This window comes from Haliaeetus albicilla, chromosome 7 (assembly GCF_947461875.1).
Source record: "Haliaeetus albicilla chromosome 7, bHalAlb1.1, whole genome shotgun sequence".
Classification (NCBI taxonomy): domain Eukaryota; kingdom Metazoa; phylum Chordata; class Aves; order Accipitriformes; family Accipitridae; genus Haliaeetus; species Haliaeetus albicilla.
Window position 1 is genome coordinate 17,695,450 of NC_091489.1, and position 27,391 is coordinate 17,722,840.

The 27,391-nt window shown below is 40.6% G+C and overlaps 1 protein-coding gene across 3 annotated transcripts in view; it reads left to right on the forward strand.

Moving 5' to 3' along the window:
• The first annotated feature begins 12,517 nt into the window (after positions 1-12,517).
• SYNJ2 (synaptojanin 2) overlaps positions 12,518-27,391 on the forward strand; it is a 69,261-nt gene continuing 54,387 nt past the window's right edge. Inside the window, exons 1-2 of one of the 3 annotated variants that reach the window (XM_069787097.1) lie at positions 12,518-13,279; positions 22,443-22,529. In XM_069787097.1, the coding sequence (XP_069643198.1) occupies positions 13,159-13,279; positions 22,443-22,529 (208 nt within the window). In that variant the 5' untranslated portion in view covers positions 12,518-13,158. The remainder of the gene's footprint in view (positions 13,280-22,442; positions 22,530-27,391) is intronic. The other 2 variants (XM_069787098.1, XM_069787100.1) reach the window with 2 other exon arrangements.

Consider the following 27,391-nt stretch of genomic DNA (forward strand, 5'->3'; position numbering starts at 1 on the left):
TGACTAATGAATTTGGTCACCCACAGGAGACTTGAAAATAGTGGGACAGCAGCCTGGAGTTTACAGAATAGGAACTGTGAAGAGCGCACATTCATGCTTTCTGTACCAAAGGAGAGGATAAAGGGACTGAAAAACAGGAGGACCTTGACAAATTGAAAGGCAAGCTTTTTCTTTGTGAGTATTTATAGTAGAATATCAGAAGAAAATCAGTCTGGTTAAAAAAAAAAAAAAAACCAACAAAAAAACCAACCCAAAAATGACAGGTGTAGATGAAACATAATGGGGTACTTCTAATGCAGAAGGTAAATACTTATCAGGCTTCTTTCAGATCTGTAATTACATCAAGATAACTAGATTAGATTAGTTTAGGTACTAGCTGTTGTACTTTATAGCTCTTTGTATACAAGAGTGGTAGCAGCTTCTACGACTATGAATTGCCTTTGGACAATAATAATGTTAAAATAGTTAGCAAATAATATTGCAGTATCAAACACAAAACACCAAGTCTTTGTAATATTTGTAAATCTAGATTGACAGAAGTTCATCTCTTAATCCTATTAAATGCTTTATTATGCTTACTTCTCTGCTTTACAGTTTGGGAGAAGAGTATCTTCCTGCTCCCATATGATCCTCTGGCATTGCCTGCTCATCTAGACCTTTCTGGACCCATCAAAATTTATTGCACACCTAACATAAATTGCACTGTATTCACTTTGTTGGCAACTCTGAGACCCTGTGTCTCCTGCTAGGGTGGGAGAATGTCATTGCTAGTGTGTTGTTGCCATTCTGTAAGACTTTCTGGAGGACTTTGGCTGGGATGTCATTGCCTTATGATACTACCAGCACTCACAACTATACTAGGAATCTGAAATATCTTTTCTCAAAGCCCCTTAAAATGTTTATGTGAGAATCCCATCTTTTTTTCTTTTTTAATCCTGCTACTATAATTTCCAATGACATGATGGAAACACAGACCTTCAGAAGCCCAAAACAAGAGGGTTCCACTGTTTATCCAATGTTCATCTATTTATATTTATTTTATTATTTTTAATCAAATTCTTTCCAGGCCAGACACAGGATCTTGTCAGATTTGTTGCATCCAATAATATAATGATTCACCAAATGCCAAAGGGGAAGGTGCCTCGAAAATGAAGGCCACACAGGGGTGAGGGACAGTTTTCTAATTGTTGACTAGTTCCTGACTAGTTGACTACTATTTTTAAGCTCAGTAAAAATTTTGTTTAAAAATGCAACACCTGGAAGAGAATTTAATAGTTAAATATAGCATCTGTTGCAATATAGTAGCAAAATGTAAAATAGGCTGCTTGCTGTTAGGATGGAGCTGCTGAGCTTGACATTGCCCCAGAAAGTTCCCATCTGATAGTACTCACAAGGATGGCACCACTCAGGATTTGTTATGCCTGCAAAGAAAGTTGAGAAGTAAGGAAACTCTTCATTTGTCTTCCCTGTTTAAGTAGTGACACTTTTCTGGCTGGTTCCAAATCGCACCTACCAAACTTACAGCAAGGACTTTTTTTTTTTTTTTCCAAGACAAAACTTCAGGAAGGAAGGTAGGTGTAGAACACTTCTTCCCTAGTATAAGCATGTTTATGCTTACTTGGCAATAGATAAACTTTACTGGGGAAGAACTAGTGCCAGTCTTATAAACACAGGCTTAATGCTTGGCAGAAAGAAAACCACAATAAAAAAACCTGCAAACAAACAAAAGTACAATGCAAGTGTTTATGAAAGTCTTCCAAAATTTAAACCAAATTTGCAATCAGTAAAAGGAGATTGTTATCCAAAGACTGCTATACTGTAAAATAAATCTGCAGCATGGCTGCAGGAGTTGGGATCTATTTGAATGTGGTGTAAAATCAGCATGAGAAGAGGGCAACTTGAAGGGACTGCAGTAGTTTCAAAGGGGATTGAGGGTCTGCTCCTAAAACAAGAGCTGAGTTCAGAAAAGCTGTGTTTGTAGGTGCTGTCTGGCACAGCTCCCCTTTGAGTGAGCTGCTAGGTTTATATTGTAATTATCTAGTGTTAGTATCCAGTAAAAATGACTAGTGGCCTTAAGTCATTTTTTAATAGTAGAATAAAACAGCCCTTCCTGAAGGGGATTGTGTGTCACAGGAAGAAAAACAAAACCCAACCAACAAGTAAACACCGTATTGGGTGTTTGCAATGGAACTTGTGCCAATACCTGCAGCTGTGTAGACAGCGCTGCAGAACTGTGCATGGTCTCTGGGCTGTTCTTCTCACTGCTGTGGAGCCAGAGAGCAGTAATCAGCTCAGGTCCACTGCTGAACCCTGGCTGGCTCCAGGTGTATGTGCAGCACACAGGTCTGATGATAAACCCTTCTACAGCATGGAGAAAGACAAGACAGATGTGCACCACCGCTGTCTGCTTCCTCCTCAATCCCAGGATGCAGTGACACTTTGGCTGGTCCTGTGTGAAGCCAGCTAAGATCTTACAAACCATACTGGTTCTGCTCTGTGCCTTGCAAGAGGCTTTGCTAGACAGCTGATGGCCCTGAAGGCAGAGAGAGGGTGTGAGCGTAGCTGGCTTCTGGCACAGTGAGTAAACAGCCCTAGAAATCTGCCCCAGGATACCTTACAGTTTTTTACTGTGGGACCAGCACTAAACAACAGTTCAATTGCAGGTGATCATAAAAAAAAATTAATCTAATAACTCTAGTCAGCATGCATAGATCTGTCTCTTAAGGCAGGAGGTTGCCCAACAGTAGTCATTTTATAATGGTTTCTCTGCAATATGTTGTATCCTGGCCCATCCAGGACTTCTGTTCCTTTAGCAGGGCAGCCTTCTGAGCAGCAGCTTCTAGGATTAAACTGATTTTGGTTACTTTGTCTTCAGAGAGGCATTTTTAAGCTCACAGAGCATCTCCGCTTTTATTCAGGCATGCTATGAACTCTGTGCGTCAGTGTTTCCATGTGGAAAAGATCTGCATGAGTTCTGGCCCTTCCATGTACTTTGCAATAAATCTCCAGGACCAGACAAAGTCTATTTCAAATTTCTGGAAGGAGTAAAGAGAGAATTCAGCTGAACTCCTACCAAAATATGCAGGGAATATTATTCAAGATAGCTACTCTGTAAGAAGAGCACAGGAAAGCTGTCATTGCACCCATCTTTTTTAAAAGACACAGGAAGTGATTGCAGGGATAACCAAACAGTAGCTCCCTGTATGCATCAGGATCACTAATAACAGAAACTAACTGTCAGCAGACCAACTGGGCAAAAAGCATCAGAGAACAGAGAAGGGAGGGGTAGGGACAAATTAGAGGAAGGGTAATGGTACTGTAAGGAACAGAAAAAAAAAGTCAGTGATGAGGGCAGCAAGGAAGGCAATCCAAAGAGCTAATTAAGTAGAGGTAATGAAAAAAGTAGCAAACAGACATTGCATGAGGTGAACGATAGTGGACTGGGTGCCTGACAGAAGCAGGGCTGTTACTTTTGGCATGTGGCTCAAACAGAGGGGAAGACATGAACACTGGTGCCATATTCCAGCCAACCCTGCCCCCTGCAAAGTTTGTTTTACATGGCACTGTAATTCTTATACTCCAGGAGCTGGCTTCCCCCCAGATCCACAGCTTTGCTGAGCTTTTCCAACCACACCCACACACAGCCTTTCCACCCACCCCCTGCTTTACTAAACTGCTGAGGTTTATTTTGGCTTGCCCACACTCTGTACTCACCCCTTCCCACGCACACCAGCCTGCCTAGGTCACTGGTACTACTGGGGTACCTGTAATGGTAGCTGGTACCAAAAGCAAGGAACTATCCTAGGAATAGAATGCAGACTACAGGGAGAGATGGTTTCTTACCTCCCTTCCACCCTGATAATTTTTACGCTCCCCTGCCCCCCAGCTTGGAGAAAAAAAATATAATAGGCTGCAAGTGAATTCAGCTCTCATTCCTACAACTTTCAATCAGCAGGGCCAGTGAGCCCTAGGCTAGCCTACTCACTTATACGGACTAATCATTTCTGCTATGCATGCCATGACCAGTCCCCAGACTAGCAGGGATTGCATGATGGCTACAGACACAGTGAAATCGAAACCACTTGCATTCTGTATCATTCTTAATCACCCTCAAACTCCTATAATAGTTTATATGTTAATAGTGGACATGGCACAAGTTAGAAGTACAAGCAATTCTTTTTGTAAAAGCAATGCAAAATCTTGCTTTAGTGAAGCAGAATGGCACACCTAAATAAACAAGTCAAATTGTCAAAAAACAAATACTGACGAGCAAGCAGAATGAAAGCCTACCTATACTTACTTGTACATGCACATTGTCCACGGATTTAATTGGTACATTAAGAATAATGTAACATACCAAAATGGTTGTTCAAATAACCTCAAACCATGGTATTTCCTCAGGCCTCCTCTTTTCTGGTCTGTTCCTCTCATTTGCACACTCTGTGCTATTTTGTCAGCTACCCGTTTACAGCAGCACTGACAGAGATAACACCTCATTCTATAGCCCTCCTTTCCTTGCAAGAAAAACATATGTTATTCACTCCACATTCACCCTGAATTATGGGGCTGTGAAATAGCTTGACTCTTTATTTAGTTTGCTTTATTTTACTGTTTTAGTTTTTCTTTACCCTTCTCCAGTTCATGGCTGGTGATGTACTGAGGAACTCCCTTAACTATTCTGATTTGAACTAGTTCATATTCACTGTTTTTTCAAACTATTTGGTCTAAGTAAGTCATCTTGTCATAAAGCTGCTGAGAAAGAGAAGAACACCTAAGCTTTATCACCCAATGCCATTTCTACAAGATCTTTCAAAATTTACAAAAAACAGTTAAAAAAAACCCTCAAATCCTCAGTCTTCCATGTAAATGAATATGTTTTCCCTCCTTCATGGGAATGTGTTATTACACTGCCTCTTGCTCCCCTTGCTCTTTGGTCTGAAACCCCTCTAAATCTGAAAATTCATGGACAGGGCTTTTTAAAGCATGAGGAGACATAATACCACAAAGCATCTGTTTATGAAGTGAAATTAAAGAAACAAGCCTAACTTCAACTTAAAAGCACTACATGTGTTGTACCGGAAACATCTACAATGGAAAACGTGTTGACATGTGATAACAGAAGAGCAAATCTATGCATGCAAGACAATTTGGGTTGCTTTGAGAGGGTGACTGAATACATGGCTTTCTTCTATGTGGGTTAGTATCTGGCATACAACCAGTGGTCCATTATCAAAGGTACTAGCTAGAAATTCTGTATCTCAAGAAAGATGCAGCAAATAAATCCTAAACCTTACACCTAGGGAATGTTTCCCATGGAACTTACACATGAGAACCGGGGTTCTGGCTTATATTTAAGATTTGGGAGAAATTAACCTACTCATTACAGAGATAGAAGGCTCCTTTTTTTAGTAGTTGGAGGTTGGTGATACTGGTTGCTAGATAGCTGTTGTGTTCTACCAGGTTAATGGCACAGATCACTAATGCCACACGCTGTGTTTAAAGCAGTTTTAAAGACCTATGAGATCTTTCTGAAGAAAAGTAGGAAAAAGTAAAATGCTGATAATACATTGAATTACACAAGGACAGACTTGAGTTCAATAAGCTTTAAACAAATTAACATTAATTAGAGTTATGAATTGAGCATGGAAACTCCATTCTCCTTGGCCTCTCTTCCCACCCCTCATTTTTAAGTGCCTCATTATAGGTCTCATCTACTTCATATGCTCCTTTTTTCTCCTGTGTATTCTATATTACCCAATAGAACAAAATAACTAAAGATTCTTGTATTAACAGAACTAATTTACAAATTAATCATAGTAAGAGGGATCAGAAGCTAACATTTTCCTCAATAAATAAAGTCTACTGCACCAAAAAAATTATCCATATATATATGAAACGCTGCTGTGATTTGACTGACTGCATTTTCTCCTGAACTTTTCCAATTTTTGTACAACGTGGTTAGTCTAAAAAATACAAGTTTAGTTTTTGTTCTTTTAAACTATTTAGCTTTCAGGTTCATTTTCTGTATTATAATCAGCTTGCTGTTGTATTCTGGCATTTTCTACCCTTATATTCATCTGTTTCTGTCTGGCTATAACTTCTCAACAGACAATGAAACTCACAGATTCTGAACAACCAAAAACTCTATTCTTCCTTCTTACAAATATGGAGCATCAACAGAATAGTTCAATTCTTATGTAAGAATTAAGAATTACTTTGGTGCACTGAGCAGTGTCTTCCAGTACACTGTCTGTGACAATGGTAGCCACTATATACTAGAGAAATGCCACAACAGGCAATCTGGGATTGCCTCTTTCTGGAGTTTTCTTCATGGTTGATTCATGGCCAAGAGGAAGGCCTTTTTTGCCACCTCATCAAAACCATATCTCTTGATATGGGGTAATTATGAAACCCTGCTTTCACTGTTGATGTTAAACAGAGGTGTGCACAATTTGTCAGAAGATAAGAAAAGGCATATGCTCACTGAGAAAAACTGCCAACATACATGCTGCATCTGTGTCTGTGTAGATATTAAGCAGTCCACTTTAAATTTGAACTTTCTATTTTATTAAGTATATTGGTTTTCCTGTCAGGAGTTCCAGAAAATTAGGCAAGAAGCAGTGGAAAACTCTGTGGCTTCCTAGTCCTTTGAACACGAGAGGAGAATACCTACAACTAATCATAACCATGTCAGTCTGGAAGAAAGAATAAAAATTTTATCTGGTTGTCTGGTCACTATTACTGCCTAAATACATGCTGTCTGACTAATGCTGCTCATCTCCACATAGTTTTGGGATGAAGAAAGTTAAGCTTTAAAACAGCTGCTGTTACTGAAAATAGTCTCTTAATAAGAAAAGGCTAGTATCTGTGAATGCAGTCAATCTGCCTCTCTAGATAGATTTCTTTCATTTAGCACACACACAGTTAGAATATAAGTGGAAGAGGAGGTGAGAAATTCTACTGACCTCCCAACAACGCTTCAAAAGCAGTTTTTCATTAGCAGCATTTATAAAATAGCACTCCACCAGAGCATCTCAGCCACTTCTGGTACACATTCAGAGCCTGAATTCACAGTTCAATCTTCTGCCAATCTGGAGCTACAGCCTGCAGCCAGATAGGCCCTGACTAAACCTGAACCTAAAGCCAGTTGGCTTCCAGTCCAACCACCTTTAGCAGCTGAACCTCCACTGTTTATTCACTGGAGAAGTCTCACCCAAGCAAGGAGCTGTGAGATTTAGGCTACTGATAAAGTTAGGCATATATTTTAGTATCCTGCTGAACTGGAAGCTCAGGTCTGCTTTGTTAACCCACTGTTGTGGTCTAACCCCAGCTGGCAATTAAGTACCACAGAGCTGCTCACTCACTCCCTCCCCCACAGTGGGATGGGGGAGAGAATTGGGAAAAAAAAAGTACAAGTCATGTTTTACAAAACAAGTGATGCACAATACAATTGCTCACCACACCACCCACTGACCAATGCCCAGCCAATCCCCGAGCTGCAGTGTCCACCAGCCAGCTCCCCCCAGTTTATATACTGGGCATGACATTACATGGTATGGAATACCCCTTTGGCTCATTTCATAGAATCACAGAATCATTTAGTTTGGAAAAGACCTTCAAGATCATCGAGTCCAACCATCATCCATGCCCACTAAACCATTTGGGTCAGTTGTCCTTGCTGTGTCCCCTCCCAGCCTCTTGTGTACTCCCAGCCTCTGCTGGCAGGGCAGTAGGAGAAGCTGAAAAGTCCTTGACTTAGCATAAACACTGCTTAGCAACAACTAAAACATCAGTGTGTTATCAACATTGTTCTCATCCTAAATCCAAACCACAGCACTATACCAGCTACTAGGAAGAAAATTAACTTTATTCCAGCTGAAGCCAGAATACCCACCCCTCTTCCTTCCAAATAATTGATTAAAGGGTAATACTGACACAGAAATATTAGTATTAAGTTTCTTTTCCCTGTTGTAAGGATCACAGCTCCCAAGGGCAAGGAATAAGCGGAGCTCGTCGGGCAAGGTTGTAAACAGGAGTGGAAAGTTGAAAATACTGTCAGTGGCTTAAGCAGAGAAAATGTCTCTGCATCACTCCTTTTACATTCATGGCGAGGTCAAATGTTCTTTGTCAAAATCTAAACACACAAATAAAGCATACTAATTTATCACTTGTGCTTCTTATGCTCCCCAGAGTTATTTTTAAGGAATTGCTGTTGACATTGTTGCAAAACAGTGACCTAGCTCGAAGTATATCAGAATCTCTCTGTAACAAAGTACCAGATGTCTTTTTTGCACATAAAGTTCTTTACACAGTCAAGACAAGTGTAGTAAGCAACTAGAATAGAAAGCTCTTCTCTCAATTTCACTGAGCGTAAGAGGTGACATTAAAAACCCACAGCTACTTTCAGAGCAACATTTTGAGCACTTTAGCCTACAAATGTTGCAAATGCTTCTCTGTGGCAAATTTCAGCCTTAAACGTTATTATAATATTAACTAGAAAATGTGAAAACAATAAAAGGTTTTGCATATTAGCAGCAGTTACTAGTTGTTTTGAGAGTCATGTGCAGGAAAAGCTATGCTGAGGTATTTCCCCTATTTCTTCTTTACTTACTGAAGTCAAAAGTTTCTCATAAAAGGCAAAACCCAAACTGTTTTCAATGACCTTGTGGGCACACACATTTCCTGAGGAATTTGTGACCACTGAGGCTATGTGCAAGTGGCCAGAAATCTCCAGGAAATCCGTCATAAGTAATCTTTTAAATTTAATCTCAGAGCTTTAAAAAAAATTACCATTGCTTCCAGTAGCATAATATTGGACACAGGTATTTTTTGTTTCTACTATGTATCACCAAAGAATTTTGTACAAGAGTCCCAGATTGCAAAGATCACTCAATAGCACATAAAGACAAACAAGTAATACTACAGGGACATTAACCCATTCTGTGCCCCAAGGTCTAGGATATTGGGTTCACACAGCTCTTCCAGACTGGTAGCAGACAGCTAAGCCCAATATTGTAGCCTTCTCTCCCGAGTTCTGCTAAAGTCTTTTTCGTAACACCCCTATTGTTCCTTTTCTGATGCGTCTCCAGACAAATATACAATGCCACCTGCTAAGATCAGCATGCAGGACTCTTCTTCATTAAGGCAGTTATCCAGACCCTGTAAACATCCATTACCATGAAGACCTAGGAGTGTGAGTCATTATAACGCATAGCATGCTTCAGAGGTAATCAAGGGACTGGGCAGGGGAAGGGATTCGAAATGTGAGCCAAAGTGAATAATGACTTGGAAGAAGACAGAAGAGTTCAGAAATTACACTGAGGTGACTTCTACAGCTGAGGTAACAGCTGAATCTCTAATGATAGCAAAAGAACTGTGCTTAAAAATCTGTATAAACACAGTGTGGACATTATCTCCAACACAATTTATGCCACAGGTGAGTTATCGGGAACTAAACTTTATTTAGTAGCTGAAGGCTGTATCGTCCAACCATGGAGGCCGGCCCTCTAACATATCAGTGCTGTGATTTTGTTTGAACTGCATTTCACATAGTTCTGCTGTCAGCAAACATGAGATCTTAAGGATTCCTCCCCTTCTGACAGGGAGAGAGAAGGATCTCCCTCCCCCTCCTCTAAAGACAGGAGCTGGAAAGAAGTTGGAAAAGAAGTTGGAAGAAGAAAAGGAAAGCAAAGGAACACTACTGCTTACAAGAGCTATTCCACTCTCCAAAATTCTCCCACTATTCTGTGCATGCAGAATAGTAGAGAGAGCCCACCGACCTGTTGCTTCTTCTCAGCTGAAGGCAGCAGCAGCAGCGGAAGATCACCTCCCACTATTCAGCTGTGGGAACATTCAGAAAGCAATGCAAAATATCTGTGACTGCTCAGAGGTAGAGAGAGCGATAAAGAACCAAATATGGGAGCATGAAAAAGGGCAAAGAAACTAATATGATGGAACTATCAAGGCAGAAGATTAAAGGAAAGGAAAAATCCACTGAGAAAGGAAGATGACATGAAAAAATGCTGAGGAGTTAATGAGGGTGTATGGCCTGGGTGAAAACAGATGCTGAGGAAGAGGGAATGAGCTCCCCTGAGGGACTCCTCAAATGACTACAGGAATTAATCAGTTTCCGTGATTCTCACATACAAATGCTCCAGAGCAAGACAGCTAAAGTCCAAATGTCAGCTAAAATATGATCTGTCAGTCTCAACATTTTCCTGTAAAAATGGACTTTCATGCATTCAATCACAATCGGTTTGGTTAGATGAAAAGAGTGCCATAAAATAAGGCAAGCAAAACCTTTGCATCCCCTCTAATATTTTGAGCAAGGTTCCTATCTGAGCCCTCACTTTGGATGTCATTCTGTATGAAGGAGGTCTGTAAACTGTGTGGCTTTATTTACCATTCCTCTTCACCATTTTCTGATAGTTGCCTTCTCAGCCTTGCGTTTCTAAGGTAACTGACCCGTGACACAAAGTCTAATTAACTGACTTACTGCTTTTTCAGTAATCATGACATCACACCTTTAAAAATGCATCTTTCCATGCTGTGGATGTTTTGTAGCCAAAGCCCTCTGATAAGATCTGTTTGTAACAGATTAAAAAGGACTCACTCACAGAGTCACCTATGGAAGCAGTGCTTTGTCATACACACTACTAAAGGTTTCCAGTTTTCCACCTTCACCTGAGTTTTCCTCTCACATCTTCATCTCTTCATATTGATTTGAGTTGCTGAAAAAAATACTAACCCAGGTGCACCAGTCCTTATTCTAGTATTTTGCCCAACAAATCTGACAGTAAGATTTTTATTAACAATCCTAAATTTTGTGTTCTTGTAATTTGCAGTGAAAAGGACTAATGACAAAAATTACTAATGGTAGATTACTAAAATTACAAGCACAGGCAATAGAGTGACATACCAGTGTCCTCCAAGTGACAGTTTACTCTCATGATGGAGTTTAACGAGGACTATGAAGAATCATTCCTTAAAGGCAAAGATAAACAAAAAAGAGTAGGTTTTTTTGTTGTTGTTGTTGTTTTTAAATACATAAGTCCATGATCCAGGGCAACTTTTTAAAACCATAAGCGATACAACTGTCTTAGGCAGCTCTGATTGTCTAAATGATACTTGCAGTATTTCATCTCAAGCACTGTTCTCTAGGGAAAGATGTCATGGTGAAAGATGACAAAGATATAAATGGATTCTTGGTCTGCCATTCCCATAGGATAGCTGTAAGAAAGGCATCCCTTTTCTGTTTAAAATTGAGAATGGTTAAATCACACTGTTTCTTACATTCTCTAAAACCCCCCAAATTTTGAGCTGTGTGCTCTCTCTCATTTTTCATCCTGGTGACTTCATTTCTACAGTTTCTGGGTCATTTCTTTCATATTACCCAGCACTCTATCTCACCCTACATACTGTATCAAAGATTAGGATCAGGGAAAAGAAAAGAAAAAAAAAAAAGCCCTATGCAAACACCAATCCCACTTTCTCTACCAGATCCTTTCAAAACGCTATCTATTTTAAGAAGGGACCATAAACATACCTAAAGTTAATCTCCTTTTCAAATTACTACTGGTTATAAAACAAATCAAACAAAGGTGTGTGACAGGAAGGCAGTACCTGCTTTTCAGTTTGTTTCCATCACATTCAACAGGGGCAGGGACTGTTATATGCCACCTGGCAAAGCGCAGCCATGACTGACATCCTCAATGTTAACGTTAGACAGTAATAACAGATGGTAGTTTGGGTACTTTGAGTTTTGCAGTTTTCTCTTCACATAAATGTAAAGTATAATTCTACCGTATTAACAGATTAGAATTGTGCTTGATTTACCTGTGTATGAATACACTTTCTGCTAGAAATTACAGCAAATTTTCTCTCACCTGAACACATTTGTGTACCTGTGCCTACCTCCTCAATCCATTATGGCTAAACTCCGGAAAAACTAGCACCTGTACAGTCTCAACAGGGAATTGTGATGGAAATCCTGCAATATCAGAGGAAGAAAAAAAAAAGCGCACTTTTATATGAAGGAACGCTGCTTTTTAATTACTAGCCAACCTAAAACGTGCGTTGTGCCTTTTACCCGAAACGCTTCATACAAGAACACGCGGGACCGCGCTTTCTAGGCACGGCCGAACCACCCCGTGAACTCCGAGGGCAGCGCCCTGCGCAAGGAGCTGCGCGACCCCCCTGGGCCGGCGGCAATCGCCTCAGGCAGGCCGGGGCGGCGCGGAGAGCCCGGGCGGCCGCTCCCCACAGGAAGCGGGAAGGAGCGCGGCCTCTCCCAAGGCAAAGCCGGGCAGCAGCCTCCGCCTGCCAGGCGGGCGGGGAAAGCAATTTCGGCGTTTCAAGGCGTTTCACGTATCGCCGGTCCTCCTCGCCTCACGCAGCGCGGCCGCGCGAAGGGCCGTTGGCGGGCCCGCCGCGCTGCCGGGAGCTCGACGGCGAGCTTCACCTCAGCCACCGCGGCCCGGACGCGCCGCCGAGGGGGGGGGGGAGCGGCGCCTTCGGGCGGGGCCGGGCCGGGCCGGGCGAGGCAACGCGGCGCGGCCGTTGCGGGCGGTCGCCGCGCCTCCCCTACGCCGCGGGCAGGGCGGGTGGTGGCGCCCCGCCGGCGGCTTGTACCTGTCCCGGAGGAGGAGCCGCCGCAGCCAGGGAGCCAGAGGGACAAAGTTAACTCTGGAAAGTTTACACGGGACCGTGCGTGGGAAGAGAAAGGCGGAGAGGAAAGGCGAAGGTCGCTTCCGACCCGCAGCCGGGGGCTCCCCGAGGACGAGGCAGCAGCCGTGCCGCGGGGCCGCAGGGGCCGGGGAGAAGCGGCAGCCGCAAACTCTCGGCTGCCTGCACCGCTGGGCGCCCCCTCACAGGCACTAGGAGGCCCGCTGAGGTGACCGGCTCCCGGAAAGGGGACACGGCCGTCTTCCTTGTCCGCCTCCCTGGGCGTCCTCGCCGCCGGGGAGAAGCGGGCTGCCAGGATCAGGGACCCTGCGCTCGGAGGAGCTCCCGCGGGGGGCGCGGGGCTGCTGGCGGCCCCCCGAGCGCCGCGCTCCGTGCGCTTGAGGAGGCGGAGGCTCGTTCGCCACCCGCGCTGGGGGTCGCATCCCCCCTTCGCCGGCAGCCCCTGCTCTTTCCTCGCTGCGACCAGCGGCTCCCATGGCTCTGAGCAAAGGGCTGCGGCTGCTCTGGAAGCAGGAGCCGGCGCCGAGCGCCCTGCTGGAGGCGCGCACCCGCCAGGACTGCCTGTTGCTGGAGGCCGGCACGGTGGCGGCGCTCAGTAAGTGCCCCGCGGCGGGCCGGGCCGGGCCGGGCCGGGCCGGGCGGCTTCCCGCGCGGTACCTGTGGGGGTGGCTGTGGCCTGGGGAGGTGGCGTGTCTGTGGGTACGCGCCTGGTGCCTCTGTGGCGCCTGCGGGGCTCGTGCGGTGCCTGCGAAGGGGGGCTGGGGTGCGGTGGCAGCGGCCGATGCCCAGGAGGTTTGGGGCACTTTCCCCTGTGGCGTGGAGAGAGGAAGGGGAGAGAGCAGACCTGGACCCAGTGGGACACTGACCGTCGGGAACGCGCTCACCTCACTTTAAAACCCGGCCTCCGTCCGGCATGGCCCTCCAGGCCTGCCCGCTTGCTGCCGTTTTGGGGTGACCCCGGTGCCCTGCTGCGCATGGAGGGTTGGCCGGCATGTTTTCCCTGTGTGACACCAGGCCTGATCCATGTCTGACCGGCTCTTTCTCTTCTCTGGATGCCTTTAGCCTCCTCACCAGCAGTCGGGGTGGAAGAAGCAGGAGAGGCCACCCACCTGCCTGGTGATTGTGGGGTCTCAGCACGGGGCACCTTTGCTGTGCAAGACTTGTACTCTATAGTCTTGTATGGGCCTTACTGACTGCACAGGAGGGTCCAGCTAAAGGGATGGGGCCTTCTACCTCTTGAAGGGGTTTCTGTTCAGCTACATCGGGTGCTAACCACCAGTGTAGACATCCAGTTCATAGCAGAGATTGTTTTGGATGACTGACTTGAGATTCATGCCCCATAAAGAAAACCTGGCTTCTTGCTGTGGTGCCATGCCTGCCCTTGTGGTTTGCACTGTATGTAGTTACTTGAGCATCTGGCTCTTGCTGGAGGAGCTCAAGTCTCCCCTGGGGCAATGGAAGTCAAAAACGTGCTCAAGGTTGTCTCATCTTGTGTTTTCATACTTGCCACCCGAGAGTTAATGCAATGCTAATGTTGAGGCAGCCACAGAAAAATGAGGTGACTGAGAATGTAAGGAGCAAAAAAGTAATGCAGGGGAACTCGTTGTGCTTGTGCTGTGTTCTTAAATTGTTTTGCGTGTAATATGTGTTCCTGCAATCATGCCACTGTTCGCAGTGTTGTAGGAGTCCGTATTCAAGCAGCTCAAAGGAAAAGGGGAAGACTTAAGCTGTGAACTCATTGTAGTAAGAACTGTATATTTGTTGTGGTTTGTACAATGTCAGTCACAATGTCAGCTCAGGATCAGGGCCCACTGAGCTGAATCTTCCCTGATATATGGTGGCAAGACATCCAGACTTAAAATGCTAAATTTTTAGGTATTGGGGAGTTTGTGAATGAAGAAAGCCAAAAAGGTCTTCAGGTGGCCGCTGATTTTCACAAGAATAGTTCTGATAATGAAAAAATTTTCACCTGTCATGATAAAGGTCTGTTATTGCCACGCTGTGTTTTTTTTTTTTATTTTATTGGAATTTTATATTGTGTGAGACTGGGGGGGTTCAGTTTCTTGTTAAAATCATAGGTAATAGTGGACATTAACATGTTACGTTTTTCTAGGGTTTTTTGTATCAGTTTTCAATGAACTGACAAAGTGAAAAGTCTGGTAGTACTGAGCAGCATTTTACTCACTTTCTCTGATTCAAAAACCTGTTGCATTAAAACTCTTCACTGATATTAGTGGGTTTTGGTTTGTATTCCGTTATTTTGATGCAAATCTAAAGCAGCTCCACTGCCTAAAGCCAATGTGCATGAATAGAATTGGGAGACCAGTATTCATATAGTGACCCCAAGCCATTTGTATGACCAGTAGTTGGAAAGATTATTTGCAGTCTCACTAATTAAGGGAATCATCAATTTACAATAGATTTTTCTCCCTCGGTGATGCAATCCTCCATTTGAATCGTTATAGCTAAAAATGATTACAGAATTTATATAGTCTTTTAAAACATGTTAGAAGAATTTTGAAGTAGTGATCTGTATGGTGGCTAGTAAAACCTGTTTGCCATGCCTTTTGAAAGTCCACTGTTACCTCTTGAGATAGCTGTAATCATGCATGTGTTGGCATCCAGCCCATTCCATGTTAATAGCTTTGTCATTTTATTTCATTTGTTTTCTTTTTTCCTGCCTGGGTTGGTTCCTGTATTGTAGGAAAAGCTAGTTTATCTAGTTGAGCTAGTTTAGTTCGTTTCTTTTGTTTATGCAGCAAAGGACCAGAAAAGGAGGGAAAACCAGCAGTAGGTATTGTGATGGTAAATTCACAAGAATTGTGAAGAGGAAGCTCCACAGACAGGGTGGTAACAGAAACAACATTAATTCTGTTTTGTTTGACTGGCCTTTAGGTTGTTACTAACCACAGAACACTTTAGTGGAAGGTTAATGCTTTGTATTATGTGTGGTTTCAGATATACTAGCCCTGGAATTGTGTTAATTTTGGCTTCTCTGTCTAATTTTCCTTTTCTAAAACGAAGTTTTTAAAAAATTGCATGCCTGTGGTGACGAGGAGTTATTCAGCTGTGCCTTATGCAAAATTCCACACTAAATGAAAGCAGATATGTATACCTGGAGCATTTAAGTTGTAGAACAGTTTATGCAGTTTTGCTATAGCAGCCTCGTATCAATAGAGCTGTAGTGAGGAATAATCATGGATGGACAACAGAGGCCTGAGAGCAAATTTTAGTCATTGTTCATTATTCTTTTTCCATAATTACCAACTGTCTCTTTACCCTTGAACAGGCATGACATAAAGTTCAATTGCTTCTATAATACTTTTCTACTAGAAGAAACTTAAATGTTGACAAGTGGCAGAAGGGAGTGAGAATCATCCTAGAAGAAGTGGCATTACAAAAAAGAAGTCTAAAAAACCACACACTTCTATAAATACATTGTCTATACAGGCCATAAACCTCTGGCAAACTCGTAATTCCAAATATGTAAACCAAAAATTTGATAGTGTCTTATGAATGGATGACGTTATACTTTCTTCCTTTCTCAGTACGTTATAAAGAACGTGATGACAATTTTAGTTGTAAATTGGTTATATTTCAGAATTTCCTTATTTACTTATTTAATACTTCTAACTTGAAAATTATTTACACATTTGATATTGGTAGTAAGAAAGTATTGTGGAGATCTCTAATTGTCTGAGATGTTAGCAATTTATAAAATGAGCATAGTCAGGCTGTAATGGAAACCTAACCTAAGAACCTTTTGGAAAAACTGAGGAATCAAAAATCACAGCAGGCAACCTAGCTACATAGCCCCAAACGCCTTAACTTAATCTGTATAGGAACAATTTTCTGTTATATCATAAATTAAATAGTATTTTTGAAGATGGGAGTTTTTCTTCCTCTTCTCATGATGTCACTGTAGGGTGGAGGGTAAAACTCACTGTTTTGAATTCAAACAGCACATTTGGCAAAAGGCTTTTTTTCGCCACTGGCAACCCTGAAGCTTCAGTCCTCTCCAGAAGGATGGGTGACAGCTTGAAACAATTCTTCCAGGAATTCTCTGAACTAGAACATCAATAATTAGATTCTATGGAAGAAACTTAGAGTTATCAAGGATGAAGAAAAATTGTCATTGATTTAGAAGTTTCTGTTTATACAAGAGGGAGTGTAGATACAAATGCTGTTCCTACTTTTAACACATTACAGTTTTGATGCTTTATAGATGAAGTGAACTGCACAAGGCAGCTCTGAACTGCTGTCAAGGCAGTCAATGAACTAAACTAAGGTTATAGTGCTGAAAATATAGTTATTTAACTTTATTATAGCAGGTAATCTCAGTGAAATGATGTCAACAAGAGTGCTCTGCTATTGAAATTCAGCATAAAAATATGGTTTTTGCAAGGGCAGAGCCAAAGGGTGCACATAATTTTTTTTTTTTTTTGTAAACACTTTGATTCTGCAATTGCTTTTATTAAAGGATGTTACACCACCTGTTACAGCGGATCCTAAATTACCATGGTGTTTTGGAAATATTGAAATTCAAAGCTGATACAGTGCATGTTTTTGCAAATATGGCAGAAGTTTTTCCTCCAGACTTTCACCCACAGATCTGGGAAGTAAGCCTTTACTAGAGACAAACTTATATAGAGTTAAGTAAGGTGTGTGTGCACTCCTCAGGGCAGCTCTGTGCCTCCTCTATGGCTTCAGTTGTAGGTATGTGTGTGGTTTTCTGATGCGGCTGAGTGAAATCAGGATATAGCCTTGCAGAGAGAGGGATGCAAAACCAGAAAGTGGCAATTATTTACCTACGTATCTTTTTTTGTACAGAATGCAGTTTCTGTGCTATATGTACATTCACTTTTTACAATTAGCTTTAGTTTTGTATTTAGGTGGATGAATATGCCGCTGAGTAGGATATGGAAATCAAACACCAATACTTCTGTAAACATATTGTGAATGTATTTCTGAGCACATACACTATCCAAAACAATGAGCCCTACAGCATGACTTTTTTGACTCTTATGCCAGGATGTTTATATAGCTAATCTCCCTATTGCCTCTGTATTCCTAAACCTTATTGTTTAAATTAATAAAAAAATCAAATAGTCCAATTACAAATTTTTATGAAGTTTTCTGTAATTTAGTGGTGTTTGAACTTTTTCTATTTGTGGATTCTTACAAAACTTGTAGCGGAATCTACATAGCAGAAGCCTTGCTTTTCTTGGTTACGCTGGCAATGGGCACTTGCAAACTATGGTTTCTCAGGCTGAAATTCACTGTTATAGGAACAAGTGTGCATTACAGATCCTTTGCTGCTGTTGAAATGGAAATTGAGTACACAGAAGAGGGAAGGTGTAGTGGTATAAATGTACAGTGTAGACTATAAGACTTTTTACGTATATTAGGGAACTGTTAGTGGTTGTAAGGTGTAACTTCTGCTTGGTGGTTTATGTCTGTAATGACTACAAGTTTCTATGTTAATATGTGTAATATATGACGGGAACCGCATAAAGATAATGGACAAGCTCCAGAGAAATGTCTTAGGGACTTCTCTTTTATCTTTATGTTCTTGACTGCCTGCAGACCATAGTGCTGGCCAGTAGAAACCTGGTGGGTTCATGAGTCCATTCTTCTTTGGTTGCAAATGAAAATATTAATATATATACATGGAGCTACGAAAGCATAATCCCTCCCTAGAAACAGAATGTTTTCAATCTAATACAGGAAGCCATCTTTCCAAAATGCCCCTATCTTGATTTGTTTGTTGTGTTTTCAACCAGAAATACCACTTTCTAGAAAATTGGTAAATATATTGCTTAATGTTTTGAATTTCCACACTCTCTTAACTCTAACTCTGACCACAGACCTCTTGCCAACACTGTATTTCTTGACCTATATGGTATTTCAGAATACAGTATGACTTGCATAATGCCTGTATAGCTCAGATTGAATGTGAACAGGAAGATTTTAGTGATGAAAGATAATGAAAATAAATGAAAATGCAACAAAGTACTTTAGACCTGTCTGAGGATGACAGAAATCAGAATTTGGAGGCAAGTTAATTATCTAAACTCATATAATACCAGACATTAGGCATATTTCTAGGTAAGATGCTGATGGCAGTGTATATATATACACATATTTTTCTCACCTGTTTTTCGTTCTTTTTTGTATGAAATGTGGGTTTGATATAGATTTGCTCTTTCTGGGGAAAATTCACACCTCTTTCCCCAAAATGCTAAATGACAGAAATAAATTAAACAAGCTACTGAGACCCCATCACATCAAACCTATGTTTCTATAAGGACTTAGAAATGCTTCAGAATATACATGTATAGTGGTACCTACAGCTAAGCAGATATCTAAATATTTCCAGAATCAGGCTTAAGGAAGAGGGGAGAGCCAGAATCTGTAACCTGGTCCCAGACTCTTTTCTTCAAGAGCTCTTGAATGTTCAAATTTGAACTGTGGTACCTTTCTGCCCTCTCCCTCCAGTCACTGACCTTTCTGGACACCATATGTTTGAGGGATATGTTGGTTCCTGCTGAAGTCTGGGGGATCGGCCCTAAGGAAGGGTTGAATAAAGGAAACTGTGTTATGTCTGGCCAGTTCCTACTAGCTGTTAAATCGAATTTGCAGCTTTTACAAGCAGGAAATCACGCTTGATTAGGCCGTGTGGTATATGTACTTACAGGTCTTTTCATGGTGTTTTCCTTTGCTTCTGAAATATTTTACACATGGAAAAAGATCACTTTTAGTTGAGTCTATTGTAGCTTAGTTTCATTGAATTATTGTGTGCCTCTTGTTTTGCAAGGGTTAAAATTTTGAGCTAACATGCCAACCTTATATATAATTTACATCAGGAGCTTTTACATAATTGATATTAAGAAAAGTGCTTGGGGAATGCAGAGAGTGTGCAGGTCTGTAAAGCTGTTATGAACACAGCACAGTTGTGGTAATTATTAGAGGGGTGGATACGCAATTATATGCTTAGTGGAAGGAAAGATTACTAAAAATATTAATGGAAAGCTTTAGTGGAGTTTGGCAATTACTATGTGTACTCTTTAGTACCTGTAGCTATTATTAAGTAGTAAACAAATGCACTATATATTTGCAAACTTCACTTGTTCCCTAAGTAGAAAACCTTTTTGTGAGTTTCATCAACTTCTGTAGCAGTATTGTGCATTAACTATATATGTGTATTTGTATGTATGTCGAGCTGTCTGGCTTGAAAAAGGAAGGATCTTACATGTAAGCAGAGTATAGGTAAACATCCAGGCATAGCTGTGTCTTTGGCATGTTCCTTCACTCTTGGACTATCCACAGGTGAGGTCTTAGAGCGTGCTCTATCTTTCGAGAGTTCATGGAAACGTCAAGGAAAGAGCACTTTGTCACTTTTTTGATTTCCGAGTCTAAATTGCTTCAGGGAGCAAAACGAACTCTGTGATAAATAATAGAATCTGCCATGTGATAGTAGTTATTGGCAAGTTGTTAGCCAGCCAAAAAGAGTGGCAATGCAGCCCAGAGTCCTCCTGGAACTTTGTGTTCAGAGCCTGCTTCTCCCTTCCAGGCAGCTCTGCTGGTACTGATGCCCTGACTGATGCTACTGTGCAGGCAAATGTTCTGTCAAATGGCCTGCCCAGAGTGACGGGGTATTTCTGTACCATTACTGGCAAAACACAGCTATTTGTCTGTGTGTTTGGAAAAGTCCCGTGCCAGGAGCTGATGTGCGTGTGATGCCGCTGGCTTGACCTGGGAAACTTCAGTGGCTTCTGTATGTGCCAGTGTCAGGTGTTTCTTGCTATTAGTGGTGTGAGTTCTGTGTTGTTCATTTCCACACTGAAATAAATTCCTTTCTTTTGGATCATACTCTTACCAGACATTTTAACAGCCAGCTTCCCAACCCGTAATTCTGTTTTGAAGAGTACCACCATGCTTTCAAGGTGTCTTTTAAATGCTTTCAGGGAGTGCCTAGCCTGCAAGTTTGTGAGTTCCTGCATCAGTCTGACATCTAAATCTCTTGCTGTTTCTGTCATTCTTTATTTCTTCCTAAAGGTGGAATATTTGGAGCAAGAATTTTGTTTATGGTTTTTCCTTTTTATTTTAAAGGGAACAAGGATAAGCTTTTAAGGCAGAGAACAGAATTAAGAAAAAAGTCAGTATGTTGTTGCTGTTCTTTTCTACTTAGTGAAGATGCCATGGGAAGTGAAACATCACTTTTTTAACCTCTCTTTTTTTAAATACATAAGGAAGGCTTCACAGGGAGTCTTTTTAAAAAAGCATAACATATTTATAGTCTATCTAAACTGTTTTTGCTGAAGTTTTTTCGAAGTGCCAGAGAACTGAGCTTCCAGAGTCTCAGCTCTGAAGAGGTGCTGTTACTGCATATTTATATTGTTACTGTCCAGAGGTTATCTGTCCTCTTTCTGTTGCTTATGTCCTGTTTCACTGGTGTGTGTGGCATCAACGTTTTGCTAGTTTCTCCTCGTTCACTCAGTGTTTCTAAGAAAGCAGAGTGAATAAGTTGTGAAAGTCTGATAGTAAAAATTAAATCAAGAAAAAATTAACAAGCCTTCCTTATTTGTCATGGGTGCAAAAATTGAGACAAATGTATTTTGATTTCCTTTGGGGGTTGCCTCTGCTAAGGAATTTTGTGAGTGGAATTATCCTTCCTTTCACCTCAAAATGTCAGTGATATGTGGGGTATTTATTTGTTTACCGTCCTTCTCACTGAGCTACTTGCCTCTTGAGGTTTATAAAGAGAAGTCTGTTTCATTCTTTTCTGTTCTATCATACATTGCAGGCAGCTCTCTTTGTCCTTTATATGCCCGGAGGTTTCAGATTTTTTTAACTGCTGAAGTTTATTAGAAGCATAAGATTGTAAAGTATTAGCTAACCTCTAAAAGTACCACATTGCTGTTTATCTGTGGTTCGAGAAGTAAATGGACATTTGAGGGTGAAAGCCTGTTTTCCCCATTCATTAGGCCAACCTTACTCCTCATTGGGAAATTTGTGCAAAACACAGACTTACTCATTCAGGAAGTACTTTGGTTTTACTTTAAAGTAGCCAGTAACAAGTTTGGGCCATGTTCTGGCTTAATATCTAAATGCTCAGTTTATGCCCATTGAAGTCAGTTCTTGCAGAAATATACAAATCTAACATCAGCATCTGACCCTTTATTTTTAATCAGCTAATTCTTACTTCACTAAAATATAAGTTTAATTCCTCTTGAAATCAACATCTGATGTTGTGTCTACATCAAATTATGTTATCTTGCATAAAAAAATTACAATTCTGTCTGAAATGAGACTGTGAGAATCTGGAAGCAGAAACCATCTCTTTTTTGCACATTGAGAAAAGATTTAATATATTTTAGCTTATGGCCAGACAAATTATTATTTTTGTTCTTACTTTAGAAAGGTGTGAAGTTTACATGTGCCTGTATATTCCTTTACTTATTCTGAAACTGATGTGGCATCTGTACTGTAGAATAAGAACATTACTAACAATCACGTTGTTTGGAAAGGTAGTGAGTGCCCTTCCTTCTTCTAGGGTGGTGTGTGGAGAGGCTATGCATTTCTGTCCCATTACTTTTTTATCACTGTGTTCTTACAGCATTTTAACCATACCTTTGTACTGTAGTTTTGTTTACTGAGAAAAATCAACTGGGAAGCATTGGTGTAGGCAATAGCAATCTGAAAATTTTATAAAGACTGGAAAACTAAGGTTTGCTGCCTTTTGTTTTGTTTCTCAGCTCCAGAAGAAAAGGATGCAATTAAAGGGCAATATGAAAAACTCATGGATGCTTATGGCTGCTTAGGAGAGCTTCAGCTTAAATGGGGTAAGTGACCATCTGTATCACCGAGATTATAAAATGCTCAGACAATGCTAAAAGACAACATGTGACTAAAGTTGTCCAATTCCTTAACTTGTGAAAGCTAATTGCACCTTGTTATGTACAGTCCGGAAAAGATCTATTTCTTTTTCTGTCCTGTGCCAAAAGCATATCACTACAGAATAGTCGTAAGAATTTCAGATTTTTTATCGCTTTTGTTTTCTCTAACATTCTTAGCTGCCTGAAGATAATTGCCATTTTTCCCCGTTATGTTTGTCCAAGGCAAGTTATGATTTCTTGCTTTGTTTTGAAGGATCACGTTTAAACACTGATTAATCATGGTCATCTGAGACTGCAGTACTACAGATTGCCAGTCCTTGCTATAATACCCAATTGCCTTTAATTGGGTAATTCACATGGATAAGGATTTGCATAAAGAGGCCTTTAACTTCAACTAGTATAGTAAGGAATATTTATCATCATTGCTGTAAATTTCTGTACAGTTTGGGAATCTTGATTTAGCAAAGGACTTGCTATTACACTGCCTGCAGGAATGTTAATGGAAATAGCATGTTTTAGGAAGAGAACTGCAGTTGTTGATATGAGGGTAATAGTACCTTACACAGCAGACTTCAAATTCACTGATGAAAAAGATGCATGAAAACAAAAAGCACTATATGCCTTGTTCCCATGGTCTTCTTACAGTAAGCCTTAATTTTGACCTGGAGGAATGACAGGACTGTTTTCCATATAACTTGATGCTTGGTCAAGGAATCTACCAAAGTCAGTGGTGGTGTGAGCACTGGTGTATTTAGACCAGTAGATATAAGCATATCTTTTTATAGCTTGCTTACCACTTCATGGCTTGAGTAATATGACTTGAGATTGATCTGAAGAGGCAACTGCAATCTGAAAGATTTCTGTGTCATAATTTAAAACTGTCGGCACATCTAGTCTTTTAAAATTAATGTGGGCTTTTTGTTTGTTTTGTTTCCTGTGGAGTTAATTAGGCACTTCTACGGAGATTAATATCAGTTTGTTAGTGTAATTAAAAAGGGAAGGCTTGTGATTAGTTTTTCTTGGTACTTGGACCTGTTTTTCTTCATAGGAGTCTAATGAATCCTGCTGTAATGGTAAAGGAATGTAGCTATTGAATTCAAGCTCTTGAAGCTACAGATGAGAGTAATTTCTTGTATGTGGTGGGAACTAAATATATCCAGTTTTAGTCTTCATATTAAAAGATGAATGATTTCAAATGGGGTGTGAAATATTCTCAGCCTTATTTTTTCTCTTTTATCCTTTTATTTCTGTGTTTCCCATGTTCTTATTTCTTTTTGAACACCACCTACTTTAACTTTGGTGCCCTTGAAGTGTGAGGTTTTTCCTCTCTGAGCTTTGTCACTGCACCTCTGTCTTGTTCTACCATTAAATTACAAGTCCTGGTACAGGACTTCCTTTGGAAGGGATTGTTAAATTTTATTGGTAATTGGATAAAAAAGTTAACTACTGGAGGCAAACTTCTGACTGTGATTGAGTGAAAAGTCGGGGGGTCATGCTGTAATGGTAAGCAAAGGTAAACAAACGTTTTCTGCTGCTGAACATCTTTAAAAAAGCAAAGATGATTGCATGTCTGCTATCTCACCATTCAAGATGTAGCCCAGATTTTTTTCACAATCTCAGGTATCTCTTCCATCCTGCATAGAAGCAAGTTCCATCACTTTAGCTGTTGCTTATGTTAAAGATTAACAATAGAAAGGAATGCAATGTAATTTTTTTCTTTTTTTTTTAATAATGTATTTTAGCAGCTGCAAACAAGAGTATAATTGGCCAACTCTTCACTGAGCATCAATGATCACGTGGGCTTTTTTCAGGAGTATCAGTATTTTTTTGTTACTACTGGAAACCTGCAGACCATAAGTACTAAATTAACTGAAAATATTTGTGAAAGTACATTCCATTGGGATATTTAAAGAGTATATTTGTAGAGCAGAAGGGGAGACCTTTTTTCAAGACATGAAAGATGTCTCTGAGCACTTTAATTAATCTGTAAATATCGCTACTTAGCGATCCAAATAAATCACATTGTATGCCTGCCAAAGTAGATCATGCTTTTCACAAGAAAGTAGATGAAGTATGTGAAACTGACTCACAAAGTTAATGTTTCCCACCAGTAATAACATTCACTTTTATGTACTTATGTCTGTTAACATGACTCCCTAAATTCTGCTGCTTTCTTTTGTGAGATGGATGGCAGCAGCATGAATTGTACAGTGTTTCTGAGCTGTATCTCAGCTAAGATTTTTCTGCCAAAGAAGATGTAGCAGTGGCAAATACATCTTAAGCAAAGTGTTAAAAGAGCTGGCTTTGCAGTGTTTGGTTTAGACATTGTGATGTCAGGAAGGGGTGCATATATAAGGTAGTATTTCTGCACTATCACCACATAGGTTGTTGAGTTTAATACAGCTGTTGTATTTGAGGAGGCATTCTGAATTCATTTGACTGTGTATATACTCTTGCTCTTGCACATATACAATGTGTAATTGAAAGGAAGAGGTTTCAAAAGCAAAAAGGACAACTAAGTACCTGTTTTCTATTCCTTTTGAACATTTCATAATAATGTAATTGTATTTAGAAGAGGGAGAAAGAGTAACTTTGATACGAAAACTGTAGTTTGGAAAATCTTGGTTCTTTTCATAATTCTGCTATAGATTTCCTCAGAGATTTTCAGCTAGGTGGTTAGAATCTGCTCCTCTGCTGTGTTCTGTTGCTAATTTTGAAGGCAGACAAGAGGCAAAAAAACCTTGCAAATTGTTTTTCAGTGGACTATACAGTGAAGTGGAGGTATGTGTGGAGTGGCTTTGGAACAGGCTGAGGGAACGTAAGGCAATGGCATGGCTGGGTTGGAATGGAGAATGAGCAAAAGCTGGAGCAAACTCATTTTTAAAAGGAAAAGGCAGTCTTGAGTGAAATATTTACAATTAAGAAGGACAAAATAAGAATTGCATATTGCCTCCTTTTCACTGCAGCTCATAATAGGCAACACTGAAGTCATCCCATAAACTGCAGGGGAAACAATTGCCTTGAGTCATGTAGACAGGTTAAATACAGAAACTGCAGCTTATTATTGTCGAGTGTGACGTACCAGAACTGCGTTTCCCGTTCAGCTTGGATTAAGGCAGTTGGTTTCACAAGAGCTTTTGAAAAAATGGATGGAAGTTATTTTTGTCTTGTTTCTATGCCAAATACTCCCCATCCTCTGCCTCCATTGTGCAACCTGATAAAAGGGCATTCAGCACATATCGCTGTGAGCAAAACATTTCTTACATTTCGTCAGAAGTGTTTTTTACAGACAGTTGTGATTTATAGCTGTAATGGGGCAAAAAAAATGATCTTGGTCACAATGCATGAACATTTATACCCATCTATGTGAGACCAAAATTTTGTTCATAAGCTTTGAAAGATTTTTTTTTTTCCCCTCCCTCATTAGTACTGTAGGTGGGTCTTGCTTTTTCATGTTACAGATGTGTTGCTGTAGAAAGCATGACCAGTAAGGAACACTTCACTTCTTGCTCTAAAATTATTTCAAAGGTTTTTAAAAAACATTCCAGTTTGCATCCCAAGGAAATGAGGGACACTTCTAAAGTTGTGATCTTCAACTGCAGTTCTTATGTTCCTAAATCACTTTCATCTATGTGTAAAGTTTAGAAAGGCTAATATGAAGCAGTATTGTATCTTAAACTAATTGTAAAAGTTAAAGAAAAAAAAAAAGAAAATATTTTTGTTTTCCAAGGTGGGGGGCCTGGTAAATAGTCTGCAGCTGATGTGGTTGTTGGTACAGTGAAGTGTAAGATCCAGACCTGGAGCCTTAATCACTTCACAGGAAAAAGTTTTCCAATTTTTGGCTTGCTTTTTATTGGCCTTAGTGCTGGCCCCATTCATCATGCACTTTGCAGCTCTCAGCTGAATATAATGTGCTTTCTGCTACTCTACTGCACATGAAATCAAAGGAAAATTACCTTCCATTAATTACTTTTTTTGGTAAGAATTGTTGGCCTCCTGTTTCAAGAAATAAGACTGGAGTTTGGCCTGTCCCCTACTCCAGATATGCAGGGAAATCCTGAGAGCAGGGAGCCTCTGCAGGTAGTACTGGCAGGGCAGCTGACTTTAGGGAATCTTGAGGATGCACTGCCAGCATTTTAAAACTCAGCTTCCTGACTTGTTTGAGCTTACACTTAAGGAGCGACTGGTCATTTCATGGCTTTAGTATTTTTTTTCCATGTTGCTCTTGATGTTCTGGACAGAAGAAACATAAATACCTTGAATACTGTTTAGCTCCTTTCAAAGGTTGTAACCCCATAATGTGCTTCCTGATGATGCTGCCAGGTGGATTTGACTGGACTATCTGATGTATTTTTGTTGTGATTGGTGTTAGTCTGGTACGTCAAGTGCTACATGCATAAAAATGGTTTCACTGGAAATGTAAAAGGAACAGTATTTTTAATATAGTTACAGAATTGGAAATGGTAGTGAGCTGCAGTTTTGTAAAGGTAAGGCTACAGGGATTAATGGATTAGTCTTGATTGTTTTAAGGGAAAATGCCTTCTAGCTTTAAGGAATGTCTGGGTGTTTCAATTTGATCTATTTCATTAAAGTTGTGATATTTTCACAGTTTTCTCAGCAAAACCAGTTTAATTTTAAAAAATACTCTCTTGTGCCATGGCCTCACAAATCCACCTACCATAGAAAATTCCATGTTGTGTTGATAGCAGGATTTTTCTTCTGTTTGGTTTGTTTGATTTAGCTTTTTGTTGTTTTTTTTTTTTTTCTTTTTTTTGGGGGGTGGGTGGGTGTAGTAAACCAGGAATGCA